The following is a 20,949-nucleotide window of genomic DNA, read 5'->3' as shown; positions in this document are numbered from 1 at the left end:
GTCATAATCTATATATTGCAAATGACATCATCGATGTTCACGTCATACTATACATGTAATCATAACAAACAGGCTAGACAATTTTCTTTGAGAACTTGTAAATGTTTACTTTATTTCGCCGGATTATTATTTAATAAGTGAACAAATTGTTTCGTTTAGAAAATAAGACGCATGTTTGTGTAGCTTGTGTTTGATTGCCGATTTGACTTTTCTTTGATTGAAATTATCGTGAACTTTTGAATTTGACAATTCAAGACAATAATTGCAGTAAAGTTTAGTTTATGTGATTCTAAGCGGATTTTTGGATCGATGTTTAAATTAAAGGTAAGAATGTTATCGTATTAGGCCTACATTCTGTTGTATCTTTTATCCGAGTCGAAAGAAAAAATGGCCGCCAATTACAAATTCTAAGTTTCAGGGGCGGAGGAATTTGTTTTCAAGAATTATTTCTTTGAACAAAAATCCCCCTTTTTAACGAAATTCGCTATTTAAAAGTAGATTATTTTGTTATTTTGACAGTTATTATGTGTTACATGATAAATAGAAAAACATGCTACTGTCTTTTGATATCAATTTTATCAGGCTCGGCTGATATGGGCAGAAAGGGCTCGGCAAGCCTCACCCTTTCTAGCCCATATCAACCTCGCCTGATAAAACTGATATCAAAAGACAGTAGCATGTTATTCTCTATTTCTTCACTGAATTCACATAAGTATTCCACTTTGTTTAGTCTAATATTAGATGTGTATGGGTTACAGACCACTAAATATGCAATATTAACGGTATTGATACAGTTGTAGGGGGGTGTCGATAACTACGTCCAGTAAACAGAAAGGTCTACAGTTATCGACACATTGCAATTTTTAAATAAAAATTTATGTTTTAAAAACAATTTTATTGAAGAGTATAAAAATAATGTAACTATATAGAATATTAATGTTTTGTTTAATTATCCATTTACATACAATGTTCAACAGTAAACATTTAGTTCTACCTCAGACAAATTTAAACTTTAAAGATGATAGGTTTCAATACAGTCATGAAAGATTAGAATATTACTCCTGTTCTAGACGTCATCTCAAAATCATAAGAGGGTCCAATACTTGCCACCCAAAATGAGGGGAAGTTGAAGTCAACTATGAGATGTAATGGGATGTCGAAGGTAAAGGCTGCCAGGCTATATGGGGTTCCAAGGACCACCCTTTTAGATAACCATTTGGGAAGAGTTCCTGAAATGCCATCAAGGCCCGGACTTCCGTCAGTTTAGACTCCTGCTGAGGAGAAAGCTCAAATAAACTATGCAAATCTGATGGCAAAATTTTTACCTTGAATTTTATACTCTGTTGAAATCGGAAAACAAAAATTATATGCTGAAATAATCTATGAAGTGCACCTTTTAATGATGTTATGGTTCATGTATTTCAACTACAAATGTATGCAATTTTGATAACTTCTTAAATAAAACGTTTCAAATCAAATTTCCTATATATATTAATAGGTTCTTCATCTATTTTATTTGCCATGACTATGAATCTTTATTTTATATTTCAGGTTATTCACTATCCAAGAAAGAGATTTTGACTAAGTTCTTAAGTGATCAGTCCTTTTCCCCTTAATATCTCCTGAAGGCAAGTGGGTCCATCTGACTCTGAGCTTATAGTAGCAACTACATGTACTTCAACTGTCTCAGACAAGTCTTATGCCTTTAATAAACTCATTATCCCTGAAATAAAGAAAAGAAAAGTCAATTCCATTAGAAATAAAATCCCAAAAGTGTTGTAAGGTTCTGTTGCTTTGAATTTGTTAATGTGAGAGAAAGTAAGAGAAGACCAGAAGAAGAGGAGTAAGAAAGACAGAAAGATAAAGCAAGAAAAGTGAGAGAGGAAGAGAAAGAAAGAAAGGAAGATTTGTAAAAGATAATAAAGAAAGAAAATAAAATTGATAGAAAAGAAAAAAAGGTAGAGGCATATATATGCCAGCAATACCTCTTCTGAGGAAAATATACCATACATGGATTCCGATGATGATGATGGTGGTATTCAAATGCAATGGTTTGTTGAATTAACTATGTCTGTATGTTATCTTATACTTACATCAAATGTATGTTACCTTATACATGTACTTACATCACAGTCTTTACTATCTCTGCTTACATCAATATATCTGAATAAAAAATTGAAATTGGTTATTGACTTATCATTTTTCTTAAAATTTAGGGGTCTGCAACTTGGGTTCAAAGTTCAATTCAATTAAAAAAAAAATAAACTGCAAACACATGAAAATCACGATTTATTAATTTAAGTAAATACTTTTTGCAATATAATGATTGTCATGATATTATAAAACATAATTATTATCAATATGTCCATTAAAAAGGATTAGTGTCCTCAATTAAAAAGTACCTGTCGATAATTGCGTCCATGTGCCGATAACTACAGCCTTAGAATTAGTAGTTACTACCGAGTGTCACGCTGTGTAAAAATAATTGGAACCGGGAAATACCCTTCTAAACAACCAATCAACGATTGTTTTACATAGTAGAATTCAATCAAATGGAAATAAACAAATCGTTAATTGTACGATGGCTTTTTTGGGTTAACCTGTCGATAACTGCAGCACTTGCTCTATAATTACTACACTTTCAATTATTTCAAAATTGTATGATAAATAATTAAGGGACGAGCTTGCAAATAGAGAATAACATGCTACTGTACTGACTTTTGATATCAATTTTATCAGGCGAGGCTGATATGGGCTAGAAAGGGTGAGGCTTGCCGAGCCCTTTCTGCCCATATCAGCCGAGCCTGATAAAATTGATATCAAAAGACAGTAGCATGTTTTTCTATTTATCATGTAACACAAAATAACTGTCAAAATAAAAAAATAATCTACTTTTTAATAGCGAATTTCGTTAAAAAGGGGGATTTTTGTTCAAAGAAATAATTCTTGAAAACAAATTCCTCCGCCCCTGAAACTTAGAATTTGTAAATGGCGGCAATTTTTTCTTTCGCCTCGGATAAAAGATACAAAATATGTAGGAGTAATACGATAAAATTCTTACCTTTAATTTAAACATCGATCCGAAAATCCACTTAGAATCACAAAAACTAAACCTTACTGCAATTTTTGTCTTGAATTGTCAAATTCAAAAGTTCACGATAATTTCAATCAAAGAAATCAAATCGGCAATCAAACACAAGCTAAACAACCATACATCTTATTTTTTAAACAAAACAATTTCTTCACTTATTAAATAATAATCCGGCGAAATAAAGTAAACATTTACAAGTTCTCAAAGAAAATCGTCTAGCCAGTTTGTTATGATTACATGTATAGTATGACGTGAACATCGATGATGTCATTTGCAATATAAATTATGACGTCACTTCATTTAGTTGGTGCTTTAACTATTCGCTATCTAATTTATTCGTAATTGAAATCGAAATAATAAATGAATAAATATCGCACCTTGATTCAAGACTTGTAAGGGTATGAAATTACATTGTAGAATTCACATGCTGATGAAAATGAGAATATAAGCAATTGAAAAAAGTCCGTTAAAGTGGACGGGGCTTATTTTTGATATCAGGTTACTGACCTGATATCAAAAATAATTATCAGGCAAGTGTTATCGGGCAGTTACCATAGTAGTTGCATGATAAAATATAAAAATGAATCCTTATATGCTTTAATGTATTTTGTGATTGAACACATAATGCGTAGATTAACACATTATGTGTAGAGTACAACGTACATTTGAAAATATCGAATAACATATTTGAAATTTTGTATATTATTTAATAAAGTTTACATCCTTTTAATGATACCATAAGTACTATGTTACAAGGGCTATTAGAAGATATTTTGAAAAATTACAAGACATATCAATATCACGAATAGTGAATACATATATGATATATGCACAAGCGGTTCAAGTAAAAATAAATGTCGTTATTCGTATCTGACTAATTGTGTATCACTGTAAAAACTGCATTTTCTTATCAATATCAAGCAGGATAACAGTATTAATATCAGTAGGTAAAGATTTATAAAGTATAACGTATCAAATAAAGTCAGGTTTGGTGTCCACAGTTAAGAACAGGCAAAGTCATGTCACGAGTATCGTATGTATTCAATTGATAAACAATTGGGTTGTCACATGATATAATCTATAGATAATAATAAGTATAAAAAAGACCCCCGTCAAATAAAAATCAAACAATTGTTGTTCGAGAATAGAAAGATGAACACTTTGAAAAGGAATAACATTTAAAAGCGATAAATGTAAGTTGTTATAAGTTACTTGATATTTACTTATTTAATATTATTTATTTATTGACCAATTCACTGTAATATATTTGCAGTAAATTTTCGTTTTACATTTTAATATATTTCTAAAAAGCATATGATAATATTCAAGATTCGAAACATATATTTTAATATTATGAAAAGAAAACAGAACGTATATTGCCTACACTGTGGATTTTGCATATCTGACAGGACTTATGGGCACTGTGGTTTCTAATGGTTATACATTGATTATGGTTATACATTGACAAAATTTAGTATTTTTTAGTATTGATGATACGATTATGTAATATATCTTGAACTTCTTGTTCTTGTTCAGTTATTAAAAAAATCATCTAATATATCTTGAACTTCTTGTTCTTGTTCAGTTATTAAAAAAATCATTTTGTTTTGAATGTGTTTTCAAAGAAAATTCCGGAAGATCAGTGTTTGATTTGTCAACATTTGAAATTAAAACAAAACAAAATCGTTAAACGTATTTGCGCTTTCTGTGTCAGAAATAGATATATCTGATTTATTACATTGATAAGGCAGAATACTTACCGAGTCAGAAGAGTTTTCTTTGACTAGACTGTATTCCAATATTTGCGCGAATCATTTCTATAAAGATCGGTTAATGAAAATTATGAATTGTTATTGAAAATAATAATATGTGTCTTTTTCATATTATTTACATTTGTATTCATTCCAGTCTTATATGTTATTTGTATTCAATACTTTATGAAATTGTTATTCCTAAGTTGCGATAAACCAAGGTTTGTCTTTAGGTCTAACTAACGCTATACATGTAGGAATGCATTGTTAAGCAATATATATGAAAGTGTATGATAAAAGTTCACATGCAATATCAATATTTTCATTGTTAATGAACAAGCAATCAAAATCACGTATAAGGGTATCAAATTTAGTAAAATCAGCGCTTTTGTAATTCAACAGTCTTCTTTGAAATGATTTATTTGCGTCAAATTCAATTTTAAAAGAAATATACGTTTCAAAATGATCACTTATTTCCGTTGGTGTTTTGAAAAATCCCGAATCTAAAAAATGAATGTTGTTTGTTATTGCTAATGAATCATTTTATGTACTGCTAGTTTGTATAAAACGATTAGGTACTCTCGCCAATGCAACATTCTGTTTATTTGAGGATTATCAAAATCAACACCATAGCTTATAATACGGCTTTATTGTTTTACATTCATACATACACTGTCACTCTCTATATAATACATGATATATATAACATATTAAAAACAACTATCTAAATAGCTCCACCTCGTGGGTGTGTACTAAATGTCAGTCATCACATCTATATAATTAGTCATATTGTTAAGTAATAACACGTCCAAAGTTTATGATTTGAATAATTCAATAAAGCGACATTTTTATCTCCTACCATGACAATGTGGTTTTGCATCGCTAGAGCACATTTGTGATACCTATTTAATTTATCCCAGAATCAACCGTGTAATCCGGGGGTCTATATACATAACATACTATATATGAATTATTTTTTGTCCTTAATTTCTATCCAAAGCGATTCGGGGAGGATGGTTTCCAAAACAAATATACGTGTTAGTCTTTAAAAGCGACACGTGTATCAACAAATCAAGGATGATCTTGAATCATCCTTCCGAAGCATATGTTCATACCCAAGTATGATTAAATTGTTATCTTGAAGATTTGCATTCAACTTTGTCTCAGTAAAAAACAAATATCCTTATTGAGAATGTTGTCATTTAACCAGATCGGGAAACAAAGTGATCCCTCAGAAGCATTAATTACAACAAAATTACATAAGAATTGCAGACTCGGTTTGATTGAGTCTGTACATGAGGGATAATGTATATATGACAGATATTATTATTCATGTAGTATTCTAAAAAATCCCCTACTCCCGGCATTGTAAATACAGTTCGGGTACTATATTTTTTCAAGTCTTAAAAAGAATTGAAATACATAACTGGAGAGGTCACGAGACCTCTTCACAGTGTTCAGAGCTATTGCTGGCGGCATCCACTCTTACGTATCTGATTGTAGTGAATGAATCTCATTAGGAGCAGTCTACAAAAATGGTTTTGCGCATGCTCCGTTTCAAAATTCGACTTAACTTTAACGAAAAATAAACATCGAAGTAAACAAATTGGTACGTAGAAAAAACGGAAAATTCCATTTACGTCACTTAAAACTACGTGGATGTGTCATTCCGTTTTAATCTTTTTAATTGTATAAACCAATTACCGTATTGTTTTCTGAATAGCGTTTTACTATTTCATATTCCGATAAATAGTAACAGTGAACATAACAGGTACAATATCACCACTCAATATGACCAAGAGAACCGTGTACCGAAATTCTGCTGCTCCTTAAACTTTTGAATATGTACGAGTTAATAACGCAACGGAGATTTTTTGTGCGCAAATGGCACACATTTTACTCAAGATTTTCCTCAAATATCAATTGTGGTTGGAGGCATGCAGCTTTATATACTGTTTATTCCAATCAAATGATATAAACATTTTTATGTAAATTATGGGACTTAAAATTGATTAACATACTTTATGCCCGTTTTGGAAAATGTAGAGGAAATGTTTCCGTATACATGGTATACTAACCAAAACATTAACCGAAAATGTGCTTATTGAACTTTACAAGACACTTTTATTTTTGATACTATTTTTAATATAAATATATACATGTGTTTATCATTTATTTTAAATTTAGTTTGATGGCATAACACAAATTATTTTCTTTGTAGAAAAAGTATCGCTTAAAGTATCTCCGGCATATAATCTTACAAAACATTTTTAAAAAATGGAGTGTAAAACAAACTTTCATTATGACACTATATAATAATAAAGTATATTTTGTTAAATAATTGTAATTAATAACCATTCATTGTGTCTTTTATGTAAAAATATCCCCAAATATTTTCGAATTACACAAATATCTCACAGCAGCAAAAAGACCTCTCGCATGCTTCTTTTTAAAGAAGCAAACTTGTCATGCAGTTTTTGCAGACTTACATTTTTGTTTTGCCTGTATTTCTAAAGAAAGTAGTTGTGAATGATGTTCGTGAAGTTGGCAGCCTAGCAGCCTAGCAGCCCAGCAGCCTGAAGTTGGCAGCCTAGCAGCCTAGCAGCCTGGCAGCCTAACAGCCTAGCAGCTTAAAGAAAACTAAGAATAGTACAAACATGAAATCGTCGGATATAAATCGGAAACACATACTTAGACCATTGCACGTCTTATTTCAGTATCGCGATCTTTTTTTTCAAATATTGAACTTTGTTTTGTTTTTTATTTTGACGCTTCGAAATTTGTGTAGTTAGCAGCCTAGCAGTATGGCAGCTTAAAGAAAAGTAAGGAAAATACAAACATGTAAACCGTCGGAAATGAGTTGATAGCACATACTTAGACTATTTCACGTCTTTTTTCAGTATCGCAAACTTTGTTTTATTAAATATTGAACTTTGTTTGGTTTTTTTTTTGTTTTTTTTTTGACACTTCGAAATTTGTGAAGTTAGCAGCCTAGCAGCCTGGCAGCCTAGCAGCCTAGCAGCCTGGCAGCCTAGCAGCCTAAAGAAAACTAAGGACAATACAAACATGTAAACCGTCGGAAATGAGTCGGTAGCACATACTTAGAATATTCCACGTTTTTATCAGTATCGCGAACTTTATTTTTTAAATATTGAATTTGTTTGTTTTTTTTTTTTTTTACACTTCGAAATTTGTGAAGTTAGCAGCCTAGCAGCCTGGCAGCCTAGCAGCCTGGCAGCCTAGCAGCCTAGCAGCCTAGCAGCCTGGCAGCCTAGCAGCCTAAGAAAACTAAGAACAATACAAACATGTAAACCGTCGGAAATGTGTCGGTAGCACATACTTAGACTATTCCACGTTTTTTTCAGTATCGCGAACTTTATTTTTTTAAATATTGAACTTTGTTTGTTTTTTGTTGTTTTTTTTTTTGACACTTCGAAATTTGTGAAGTTAGCAGCCTAGCTAGCAGCCTAGCAGCCTGGCAGGCTAGCAGCCTAAAGAAAACTAAGGACAATACAAACATGTGAACCGTCGGAAATGAGTCGGTAGCACATACTTAGACTATTCCACGTCTTTTTTCAGTATCGCGAACTTTATTTTTTTTTAATATTGAACTCTTTTTTTTACTCTTCGAAAGTTGTGAAGTTAGCAGCCTAGCAGCCTGGCAGCCTAGCAGCCAAAGAAAACTAAGGATAATACAAACGAAATGAGTCGGTAGCACATACTTAGACCATTCCACGTTTTATTTCAGTATCGCGATCTTTATTTTTTTAAATATTGAATTTTATTTTATTTTTCATTCTGACGCTTCGAAATTTGCGGGATTAAACATGTTTTCGAATACCGTAGGAAGTAGTCATAATCTTAACATTTTCGGCTGTCTATGGACAATAAGCGACGTCATGTGACTTATTTATGTTTGCTATTTTGTATGCATATGTTTATAATGAAGTTGACGATGTTCAACGCATATTTATTTAAGGTCTGTAAAGATAAATCGGTTGAAATGTAAAGAGATAAACCATTCATATGTTTAAACGAACACATTAATGAACATAAAGATTATCTGAACTTAAGAACAATACCCATTTGATCAATAGCCGCAATACTGAAAAAAGACGTGGAATAGTCTAAGTATGTGCTATCGACTAATTTTCGATGGTTTTCATGTTTGTATTATCCTTTGTTTTCTTTAGGCTGCTAGGCTGCTACGCTGCCAGGCTGCTAGGCTACCAGGCTGCTAGGCTGCTAACTTCACAAATTTCGAAGAGTAAAAAAAACAAAGTTCAATATTAAAAAAAAATAAAGTTCGCGATACTGAAAAAAGTCGTAGAATAGTCTAAGAATGTGCTACCGACTCATTTCCGACTTTTAAATGTTTGTATTGTCCTAAGTTTTCTTTAGGCTGCTAGACTGCCAGGCTGCCAGGCTGCTAGGCTGCTAGGCTGCCAGGCTGCTAGGCTGCTAACTTCACAAATTTCGAAGTGTCAAAAAACAACAACAAAAACAAACAAAGTTCAATATTTAAAAAAATAAAGTTCGCGATACTGAAAAAAGACGTGGAATAGTCCAAGTATGTGCTACCGACTAATTTCCGACGGTTTACATGTTTGTATTTTCCTTAGTTTTCTTTAGGCTGTTAGGCTGCTAGGCTGCCAGGCTGCAAACTTCACAAATTTCGAAGCGTCAAAATAAAAAAAACAAAGTTCAATATTTAAAAAAATAAAGATCGCGATACTGAAATAAGACGTGCAATGGTCTAAGTATGTGTTTCCGATTCATATCCGACGATTTCATGTTTGTACTATTCTTAGTTTTCTTTAGGCTGCTAGGCTGCCAGGCTGCTAGGCTGCTAGGCTGCCAACTTTAGGCTGCTGGGCTGCTAGGCTGTCAACTTCACGAACATGTTGTTTGTTTTGTTTTTTTATTCTGAAAAAAGTTATTTCATAAAAATTAATCTGCTGAGCATGTATACATGTAAACAGTGATCGCCGTTTATCAAATCGATAATTTCTCTGTTTCAAACAGTGAAATTACCAGTTTTTAACTCACTGATATATTTTTAAAAACAACCGAAAAGCATGTAAAAATATAGATATATAGTCAATTAGTGCAAATTCAATAATTTAACTTTTAAGGTCTAGGCCATAAAAGAGCCAAGGTCAATGTGAGTTTGATATACAGGATGGTCTTATCCTAAAGAATGCTCTATTATAGTATGAAGTCAATTCATTTAAGAATAACAACGATAAAGCCAGTAAAATATTTTTACTTTCAAAGTCAAGGTCATTTATGAGTGAGTGAATGTCAAAGCTGTCTGATTAACTTAAATGACTATCCTAAAAGTTTATTAAGTCAAGTTTGAAGCAAATCCATACATAAATAACAAATTTATAGCCAAATAAGCAATATATAAGGACAATTTGAACATTCGGCGGCCATTCATGGATGAAGGTCAACGTTAGGTCTGGTATACTGAAAGGGTTGTTGTGGCCAAGTATGAAGACAATACATTAACAAATAAAGTTATGATCAAGGTACAAGTTTGCGAACACAACGGCAAAGGCATCTAAAAATGAGCATAATGCTCAAAAAGTTTGATTAATACAAACTGAACGACCAACTTTGAAACCATTTAAATCATTAAATACAACTCGAAGCAAAGCAAAACAGAAGTATCTGTACTGACGTGTTTAACCGTGTTATTTCTATAAATAAAGTTAGAATATTAAAATAGCTTTCAGCACATCGACTTTTATAACGGTGAAACGATATACATGTTTAAAACTTTAACAAACAGTAAACAGATGAAGCAATAGATTAAACTAAATGATAAGTTATATCAATTGATTAGTGTTGTATGAGTGTGATGTCTTATTCACTCATGTTGAATAACAGAATTTAAAATTAAAACAGTAGGCATTTATAAAGTACTACTTGTTGTTAAGCAAAACAGACATATAATATCTTAATTGATTGACGTGCTGCCTTGTATTTTATGCTCCCCAAAGGGAGAGCATATAGTCGCCGCCTTGTCCGTATGTTCGTCCGACTGTCTGTCCGACCGTTGTCTTGTCCGGGACAGAACATGAAAATCCTTGGAAATAATTTGTTTAAACTTCACACAGTGGTAAAGGGCGTAAAGAACCATAACTCTGTTTTGCCCCGTTTCTGAATTATCTCTCCTTTTAGAAAACTCTTGTCCGGGACATAACATAATATTGTAAGAGATATCAACATAAAAACTTTGTTGGTAGAGAGGTCTCAATGTTCAGGTGTGCAGTGCATATAAACCGTACCTCTGCCTTTGTCTGATTTTGGAGTTATTGCCCTTTGTTCATTTTTCCAATTTGAACTTTATGCGGGACATAACTCAAATTATAAGAGATATCAAGATAAAACTTTGAAGGTAGATAGAAGTGCAGTGCAAAAGAACAATAACTCTGTTTTGCCCCATTTAAATTATCTCCCCGTTCAGAACAGTATTGTCCAGGTCATAACTCTAAAACTAAAACAAATATATCAACATGAAACTTTGTAGGTAGAAAGGTCTCAATGGGTAGATGTAGTGCACAAGAACCGTAGCTCTGCTTTGCCTAATTTTGAAGTTATTGCCCTTTGTTCATTTTTGCACTTTGAACATTGTCAGGGACATAACTCGAATACAACAAGAAATTGTGTAGGTAAATAGATCTAATTAAAAAGAACGGCAGTTGAAAAGAACCGTTACTGTGCCTAGACTATTTTTGGAGTTAGTTTCTTTTTTTAAATTTTACGCTGTAAAATTTGTCCGGGACATTACTGTGAAACTACAAGAGGTATAAACAAGAACTAAGACGATAGACAAAGCTTATTGATTAGATACTTAGTGCAAAGAAAGTAACTCTGCCTTGCCTAATTTTAAAAATATTTCACTTTGAACTTTGAACTGCGGCATACCTCTGAAACTACAAGAGGTGTACCTTTCTATGTCCAAAACCTTTTCGGGGAGCATCTCCCGGTTCAAACCGGGCTCTTGTTTATCTATAAGTAGAGAATTTCTTACGTTTTTGAATTTCATTAGACTGGTGTATAGTTCAACGACGGAAGAACAATGACAATACAATAATTATGTAAAGCCAAACAGAACACAGAAGACGCAATAGGATTTTACCATAGGTGAAGAGCTCGAAGTCGGCTCAGCCCTCTATAACGAAAACATATTCATATTAATTTTATTATTTCATTATAAAAGTCCGTACATTTATTGAAAGTAAATACATATAAGTGTTTAATATGACAATATGTTTTTATTATTTTTGTGTATACAGTATATTAGTAAATGAATGTAATCTGTAACTTACTGAAATGTTGAATCTATATTTATAAACGCGCCGACATGCTATTTAAGAATCTGCTTATTATACAAGTACTCCTGTTTATAACCGTTAGAAAGAAGTTTGTGAATACATACCAGTATGTTTCATATTGATGCTTAGTACGTACACTTGGTACATATATGCCATGAAGTGTGTGACGTATTTTGAAACAAAGAAAAAGAGTTTTCATTAAAACTGCGGCAAAAGGAGTGAGAAACGAAGTTTCGCCCTATTTAACCTTACATTTAATGTTAAGTTCTGACACAACAGGTCCGTCCAAGGACTTTGATGGTTATAATTTCAAGCAATAATATAATCCAAGTAAATTCAGCAAAACAAATATGTTAGCCCTTGAACATGTTCGGCAGCTTTTAATCTGTGCACTCATTATACAATATTCCAATTAACAAATTATATGTATTCTATTGCCAAGTACTCCAATAAACCTTCAATCCATAGATGAAATCCTGCAAAACTTACAAAACAGACACTTATGTACATAGAAGTGACACTTTATGTACGCAAATACAAAAGATATACTTAAAATATGATCAGTCTCAATAAGGATGACTTGAAATGGGCCACTTCAAAATTTAAAAGAACAGCTTTCTCGAGTACAACGGGCAGGGTCTTATTCCGTACCGGGTTACACAAAAAGTATGTTACAATATATGAAGCTAGATATGGATAAAAAAAGATTTTACAGAAATAGAGGATACTTAATTTTTTTCTATAAAAGCAGTATATATTTTCATCGAGATGTATTAAAAGAAAATCATAGTAGCAGTAGTCAAGGGTGAAAAATGATTATAATAATAATTTTCATACCACAAAATTTTGGTCGAAAAAAAACTTATTTTTTTCTGCTGATCATACACTATTCTTTATTTGACCTTCAAATTTGAAAGACTTCTGCTTTAATTGTGTGTAGTGACTGACTCAAGAAGACAAGAACCGGTTGAACCGGATGATGCTTCCCGAGAAGGTTCTGGACACAGGAAAGTATAAAAAAATGAACAAAGGGCAAAAACTCCAAAATTAGGCAAAGCGGAGTTATGTTTTTTTTGCACTGCACTTCTATTCAATGAGATCTATCTATCTATACAGTTTCCTGATGATATCAGAGTTATGTCCCGGGTAAAATTCAAAGTGTAAAAATGAATAAAGGGCAATAAATCCAAAATTAGACCAGGCTTTGTTTAGGTTCTTTAAGCATTTCAGTTCTATCCAATTTTATCTAGCTACCTACAAAGTTTCATGTTGATATCTCTAAGAGTTTTAAAGTTATGTCCCGGACAAAAGTCAAAAAGTAAAAATAGACAAAGGAAATAAGGCAAGGCAAAGTAATGATTCTTAAGCACTGCACTTCCACCCAATGAGACCTATCTATCTACAAAGTTTCATGTTTCATGTTGATAATTTTAGAGTAATGTCCCGGACAAAGTTCAAAGTGTCAAAATGAACAAAGGGCAATAACTCCAAAAGTAGGCAAGACAGTGCTACAGTTCTTGTGCACTGCAAACTTACTGAATGAGATCTATCTACCTACAAAGTTTCACGTTGATATCTCTTATACATTTAGAGTTATGTCCCAGACAAAGTTCAAAGTGTAAAAATAAGCAAAGGGGGATAATTCAAAAATTATGCAAGGCAGAGTTAAGGTTCTTGTTCACTGCACACCTACTCAATGAGATCTATCTACCTACAAAGTTTCATGTTGATACCTATTATAGTTTTAGAATTATGTCCTGGAAAAAGTTCAAAGTGTAAAATAAACAAAGGGGGATAATTCAAAAAGAAGGCAATGCAGAGTTACGGTTCTTGTGCACTGCACAACTACTCAATGAGTTCTATCTACCTACAATGATTCATTTTGATACCTCTTATATTTTAGAGTTATGCCCCAGACAAATTTCAATGTGTAAAATAAACAAAGGGGGATAATTCAAAAATTAGGCAAGGCAGAGTTACGGTTCTTGTGCACTGCACACCTACTCAATGAGATCTATCTACCTAAAAAGTTTCATGTTGATACCTCTTATAGTTTTAGAGTTATGTCCCGTACAACGTTCAAAGTGTGAAATAAACAAAGGGGGATAATTCAAAAATTAGGCAAGGCAGAGTTACGGTTCTTATGCACTGCACACCTACTCAATGAGATCTATCTACCTACAAAGTTTCATGTTGATACCTCTTATACTTTTAGTTGTCAACTAAAACATTATTATTTGTAGATTATTTAATCAAATTAATAATGCGTCATTAATCTGTATTCAAGGAATGGAGATGGCGGAGTCTTCCGATAATGAGCAGGAGATTGGACGCAAAGTCATAATCAAAAATTTTGTTGCACTCAAGAAGTATATGCATCCTGATCCTATAATTGATTGTGAAACAGACTTTGAATTACTCACTGTCACAGACAGGAGGACAATCCAGGTACGGTATAAAGCAGTTTGAATGCCACTGAAGTTTAGTTTATATCTGTAGGTCAAGTTGATTATCTTTGTCAATTTTCAGTTTTTGATGAAATGTGTAGCAATGTTTAATTCTTGTTTAAACTGTTAATTGTAATATAGCATCTGAGACATTTGAGGAATAATCTTTATTCACGCTTACATTTATTATATGATTAAAACATGTTTATCAATCCTGCATTCATAAAGCTATTCCTGATAGAGCACTATAAAAACATCTTATTCAAACAAACGAAACTAAAATTAAAGATTCTGTAACAAAATTTTAAAGTTTTATTTTATAAATATGATGCTTAAATTAAGATTCTTCAATATTTAAATAAACATTACTTATAAAGATATTACCGAATTTAACATTCCATGTAAATAAAGGAAGGTTATTAGAAATTTATTTTCTATAAATTCTAAGTCAAATTTCAAAGAAAAAAATAAATGCATATAATGTATTGGTTATTTATAATGTGAACAAATATTTGCAGCACATATTTCACATATTCTTTGATCTTTGAAACTTGTTTAATTTGCATAAATATAACTCACGAATCTTATTGATAAAATATTTTGTTGCAGGGTAAGGGCCTTATTGAAAAGAATGAAGCGATATTTAGGAAAGTAATGTCTAAAGGTGCAAGAGGTTACAAAGATTTTAAAGAGCGTCTTAAAAAGACTTGGCAGACTGAACTATTACAGCTAATCGTTTGTGCAGAGAATGGACAGAACACAAGAGAGATAGAAGATCGGCTTAAGAAAATTGCAGTTTTAAGTCCAGAGTATATCAAACACAGAGGTGGTAAGTAAATTTTGTGAAGCTGACCTTAGCAAAATGTTTGGCTGAAATGTTAGAAAACGCAATTCATTGTAGGAAATTTCTTCGTACCATAGTGAATCCCACTCAGAGGGTTAATTTGATTTAATATTAAACTGATTTATATGGTGGCGGATTTCTGCCATTTCGCATTTTCACTACTCGACCCCGACAAACGACAATTAACAAGGAAGAATGAAATCAAACCGAGCCTGCAACATTTTTAATTTTGTTGATTCTGTATTTTCCATTTCATAGTCATAGATAACAAACACATTTAAACAATTCTTCATCCGAAAATACATCTTTTAGCTGTTATATACAATTAAGTAGTGGCAACAGATTGTTCGAATAAAAGCTTTGAAGTATATCTTTAATTGTACTATTATGATCTTATGTTTAAAAAGAAATATAACACAATTTGTACGTAACGTGATTCTCATTATAATGTTTTTTTTTTTTTTTAATCTGTGTCACACAAAACACTCAGAGGTTGTGTTTCAGTATTTAATCTCCAAATAGTAAAACGTTAGCAGCTGTTAAAAAATCGTTTCCCTAATGCAGACTTTAAAATATTTTAAGAAAAGCGGTTTTACGTACGATTGCATGGAAAGCGAACGTCCGTTCATTTAGTATTTCTGCAACACCTTTCCCTTGTTATACCTTGTATCGTGTATCCAAGCTCACAATCATACTCTACCAAACTTTTCTTTATTGGCGTATTTGTCTCTCAGTACTGCATTTTGCACTGGGTTTGGTTTTCTGCATTTTGCTTGTAATTTAAAAATCATGAATTCAAAGTGATCAAATAATGGTAAATAAATGAAAGTGCCTATTATGTAAGCCGTGTCCTATCTCTCTAATATTTTGTCCTGCTTTGCCCTTTGGTTTAAAAAAGTTTTATAAAGTAAATATGGGAAACACATTTATTTTAATCTTCGTGTGAAAATAACCGGTGCAATGGTGCTATACAGCGTAATTATTATAGCACTGAACTCCTAAATATGAGGTCATGAATGAAAAATATATCTACAATATTCTCTTTCGATTTTTATATTTAAATGTTTTAAATAAACGTGCTTTCAAGTATTTTAGCAAGACTTAAAGCGGTAGGTACGTAAATCGGGTTGCGTAACAGATATAGTAATATATGCAATACTAAATTTAAATGATCTAAAAGCGTCGTCTGTATAAAGAATTATTATTTTATCAATAATTTATGTTGAAACAGTATGGTGTTGAAAACAAAATTGTATTATCCTTGTATTACATTTTATCACATAAACCGCGGCGCAGGAGTGTTATATAGCCATGTAATAAAAACGATATAACACCAGTGTAATAACACTTTGACGTGACGTCATTTGCGCTATATAGAAACATAGCGTTAAAGCTCGCTAATGTTAGCGTTTCACTGTAGGCGTGTCATAGAAAAAGTACTCATTTAAACAGTTTACTATTCTTATTCTATATATGTGATGAATAGAATATTATATCCGTGTAGATTCAGTACTAAATTTATTGAACTCGTTGAATAAAACAATATTATGCTCGCCAGAGGCTCGCATAATATGATTTTATTCAACTCGTTCAATAAATTTAGTATTAAACTACACTCATTTAATATCCTCTATATATTTAACAATTTGTAAATGTTGCCAATAATTTAGCCTGATTTTCTAACACATTAACTGTGTATAATTATTTCGGTGGCAAAAAAGTGACATGTGTGTGTGTTTTTATTTATCTCATGCACATGAGATACTATGCCGTGGCCAAGAGATAGTTAAGTCGTGGGAACGAGATGAATATACTATGTCATGGCAACGAGTTACTGAGTCATGGTCACGAGATATATAAGTCTTCAGCACGAGATACTATGTCGTGGCCACGAGTTACTGAGTCATGGCCACGAGATAAATATGTCGTCGGCACGAGATACAATGTCGTGGCCACGAGTTACTTAGTCGTGGCAACTGAGTTGCTACGGCGTTCTTACTGCGATCCAACTGCTCCTTTATCAGAACGCAAAATGGCGGCGTTTGTTTGAACATGCTCAAAATGCGCACTGTCGGTTGGCGTTCTATGCGATGCCACTTTGATGCTGCGGCGATGTTTGCGATCTAATTGCGCTCACCGCGGCGTTCTCAATTTTCTTAGGACGCCGTGAAAACACCGCGCTATTGTGACAGGAGTTTTAACCAGGGCGCCTACACGGAGATTGTACGGCGTTTCTACCACGCTCATACTGCGTGTCCACGGCGCTTTTACGGAGCTCTACGGTTTCAGCGCATTGTTAGAGAAGCCCAACGCCATGTCATCAAAAGTGTCTAATTTTTATGGCGATCTGGCGGCGCTTTGTTTATTAAAGGCCCTGTCACACTAGACGACCCGTTCACTGCGTTTGCACGGCGTTCTAAATTTATCAAGCGCCACGAGATCGCAAGAAAAATCTGATATTTTTGATGACTTTGAGACTTCACGGCGTCTTCACGGCGAGCTCAAGGCGAAAATAGCGTTGCTACGGAGCTTCAACGGCGTTGCAATGCGTTCTTACGGCGTTTTAATAGGCGATTGTTTGCGTAAGGACTGCGCTTCTACTGCATTTTTTGCGCTTTCATTGCCCTTTCACAGCGCTCACAAGGCGCTCTTGTGGCGCTCATACTGCGCTGAAATCGTGCATCATATACCAGCAATTACTCATTCTGAATCATCGTGTACCTGCTGCACCTGCATGCAAGCAGGCAATATTCCAGCTTGCTGCTGTTTATCATCCGTGGTTAAAAGGGAATTTACTTGCAAACGCGTTCTATATACAAAGTGAAAACCCGGTTTTAATACCATCGAAGGGACTGGACTAAAGTGGTCTTAATTGCGAATATAATTACCAGGACACATTTGTTTTATGACCACTCAATTTGAATTATTGTGCATAGACATGTTTATACAATTAAATCATAACTTTCAAATATTACTATAAACTGATGTTATAATATGTAATCCTAAATTAAACAGAAATGTCGAAAGATATTTTAATTAAAGATTAAATTTTCATAGGTCTTGTTTCATGTACGTATTTCATCTAATAATTAAGAAATTAATTTTTCACAAAAAATGTGGAGAAAGTGAAATTTAACCAATCTGAAGTTTTTCTCGCCTTTATACAATTTTCCAGATCAAGTGTCATGCTTAAGAGAATTCAAGTAGATGAATAACAAGAAACTTGTTATCATAGTGGGGTTAGAAAAATAAAACAATGAATTGGGACTAAAACTGGTGGTCTTAAAAATCTTTCAAAAATCGGTCTAAATAAAGGGTTCTCTTTTATTTATGGATGATCTTAAGTAGGGATTCAACTGTACCGTATTCTACAATTTCAGATGGCCGCAGTAAAATCGCATCGAGTGCGCGATGGTTGTCGTGACAGTGCTGTAAAGTCGCGGAAAGAGCGTTTTAGAAACATAAAGCTCCGTAAAAGCGCCGTACATACGCAGTATAAGCGCTGAAGAGACGTTGCACAATCTCCGTACAAGCACCATGGCTAACCACTGCGTTTATTCGGCGATCTATCTGTGCTTTCACTGCGCTCCTGTTGCGTTGTAGGAGATGCTACTGAGTTGCTACGGTGTCCTTACTGCGATCCTACTGCGCTCTTATCAGAACGCCGAAGGACGGCGTTTGTTTTGAGCATGCTCAAAATGCGTGCCGTCGGTCAGCGTTCTATGCGATGTCACTGCGATGATGTGGCGATGCTGCGGCGATGTTTGCGATCTTACAGTGCTCACCTCAGGGTTCTGAATTTTGGGCACCTTGAGAACGCCGCCTTGGTGTGCAACACCGTGCAAACGCAGAAAAAGGACTGTCTAATGTCACAGGGCATTGAAAACAAACGAGGCAGTAGATGGTGAATGTACTTGTCCTTTAGTTTTCTTCATACGCTTTCTATATTTATTATTATTATCACATACTCCTTTTTACTTTAATTTTATTCTATTTCAGTTTTTTATATTATTCTTTCATTCATTGGTTCATTCATACATTCATTCATACATTCATTTATTCATTCATTCGTTTTTTTTTATTTTTAATCATTTATTTATATATTTATTTTTATTAGCTCACCTGATGCTCAGGGTGAGCTATTGTGAGCTATCGTCCGTCGTCGTGCGTCGTGTGTCGTCAACTTTTAACATAAACAACATCTCCTCTGAAACCAATGACTGCATATCAACCAAACTTTACAGAAATGATCCTTGGGTGGTCCCCTTTCAAAGTTGTTCAAATGGTTCCGGTCTGTTACATATGTAGGTCATAGGGCCAGAAAAGGATTTCAAAAAACACAAAATTAAAAAAATCTTCTTGTCTGAAAGTACATGGGCCAGAGCTTTAATTTTTGGTATATGGTATCATCTATGGGTCCTCTACCAAAGTTGTTAAAATTTTGTCCCTAGTGTCAAAATTGGCCCCGCCCCGGAAGGTCATAGGTTTTTCCTTATATGTCTATAGGTAAATCTAAAAAAATCTTCTTCTCTGATTTGGCAAAGGCTACAGATTAGATATTTGGCATGAAACATTGTGTAGTAGACCTCTATCAAGATTGTTCAAATAATGGCCCTAGGGTTAAAATTGGCCCCGCCCTGGGGGGTCATTGATTTTCATTACATACATATAGTGAAAACTTGAAAAATCTTCTGGTCTGAAACTAAATGGCCTAGAGCTTTGATTTTTGGTATATGGTATCATCTATGGGTCCTCTACCAAAGTTGTTCAAATTTTGCCCTAGTGTCAAAATTGGCCTCGCCCCGGGGGGGGGGGGGTCATAGGTTTTTCCTTATATGTATATAGTAAAATCTAAAAAAATCTTCTTCTCTGATTTGGCAAAGGCTACAGATTAGATATTTGGCATGAAACATTGTGTAGTAGACCTCTATCAAGATTGTTCAAATAATGGCCCTCGGGTCAAAATTGGCCCCGTCCTCGGGGGGGTCATTGATTTTCATTATATACATAAAGTAAAAATCTTCTGGTCTGAAAGTAAATGACCTAGAGCTTTGATATTTGGTCTATGGTATCATCTATAGGTCCAAAACCAAAGTTGTTCAAATTTTGTTCCTAGAATTAAAATCAGCCCCGCCCTGGGGGGTCATTGATTTTCCCTATATGTATATAGTAAAAACTTAAGAAATCTTCTTTTAAAGAACCCAAAGAGCTAGAGCTAAGATATTTAGCATGAAACATCTCCTAATGGGTGTCTATTAAATAAGTTAACTCATGGACTGTGTTTTTTGTTTTATATATATATATATATATATATATATATATATATATATATATATATATATATATATATATATATATATATATATATATATATATATTATATATATATATATATATATATATTTATGCCTACATAGTGGCGTATATAAAAATTGACTACATGAAATAATGCCACTCAACTCGGTATTAT

At 33.3% G+C, this 20,949-nt stretch overlaps 1 protein-coding gene and 1 long non-coding RNA gene across 2 annotated transcripts in view; one reads left to right on the top strand and one right to left on the bottom strand.

Moving 5' to 3' along the window:
• Positions 1-757: 757 nt before the first annotated feature.
• Positions 758-2,622, bottom strand: LOC132714521 (uncharacterized). The gene is made up of 3 exons (XR_009623564.1): positions 2,403-2,622; positions 2,127-2,163; positions 758-1,723 (listed from the first exon to the last, which is right to left on the bottom strand). It is a non-coding gene; the product is annotated as an uncharacterized LOC132714521 (long non-coding RNA).
• Positions 2,623-4,211: 1,589 nt separating this feature from the next.
• Positions 4,212-20,949, top strand: part of LOC132714523 (uncharacterized) — a 37,172-nt gene continuing 20,434 nt past the window's right edge. The window contains exons 1-3 of the mRNA XM_060697418.1: positions 4,212-4,284; positions 14,476-14,636; positions 15,245-15,464. Coding sequence (XP_060553401.1) covers positions 14,478-14,636; positions 15,245-15,464 — 379 coding nt within the window. The 5' untranslated portion in view covers positions 4,212-4,284; positions 14,476-14,477. The remainder of the gene's footprint in view (positions 4,285-14,475; positions 14,637-15,244; positions 15,465-20,949) is intronic.

Source organism: Ruditapes philippinarum, unplaced genomic scaffold (genome assembly GCF_026571515.1).
Source record: "Ruditapes philippinarum isolate M1 unplaced genomic scaffold, ASM2657151v2 ctg654_1_1_1_1, whole genome shotgun sequence".
NCBI classification, from domain to species: Eukaryota; Metazoa; Mollusca; class Bivalvia; order Venerida; family Veneridae; genus Ruditapes; species Ruditapes philippinarum.
Note: the sequence above shows the minus strand (reverse complement) of the source record. Positions and strands in the feature narration are given on the sequence as shown.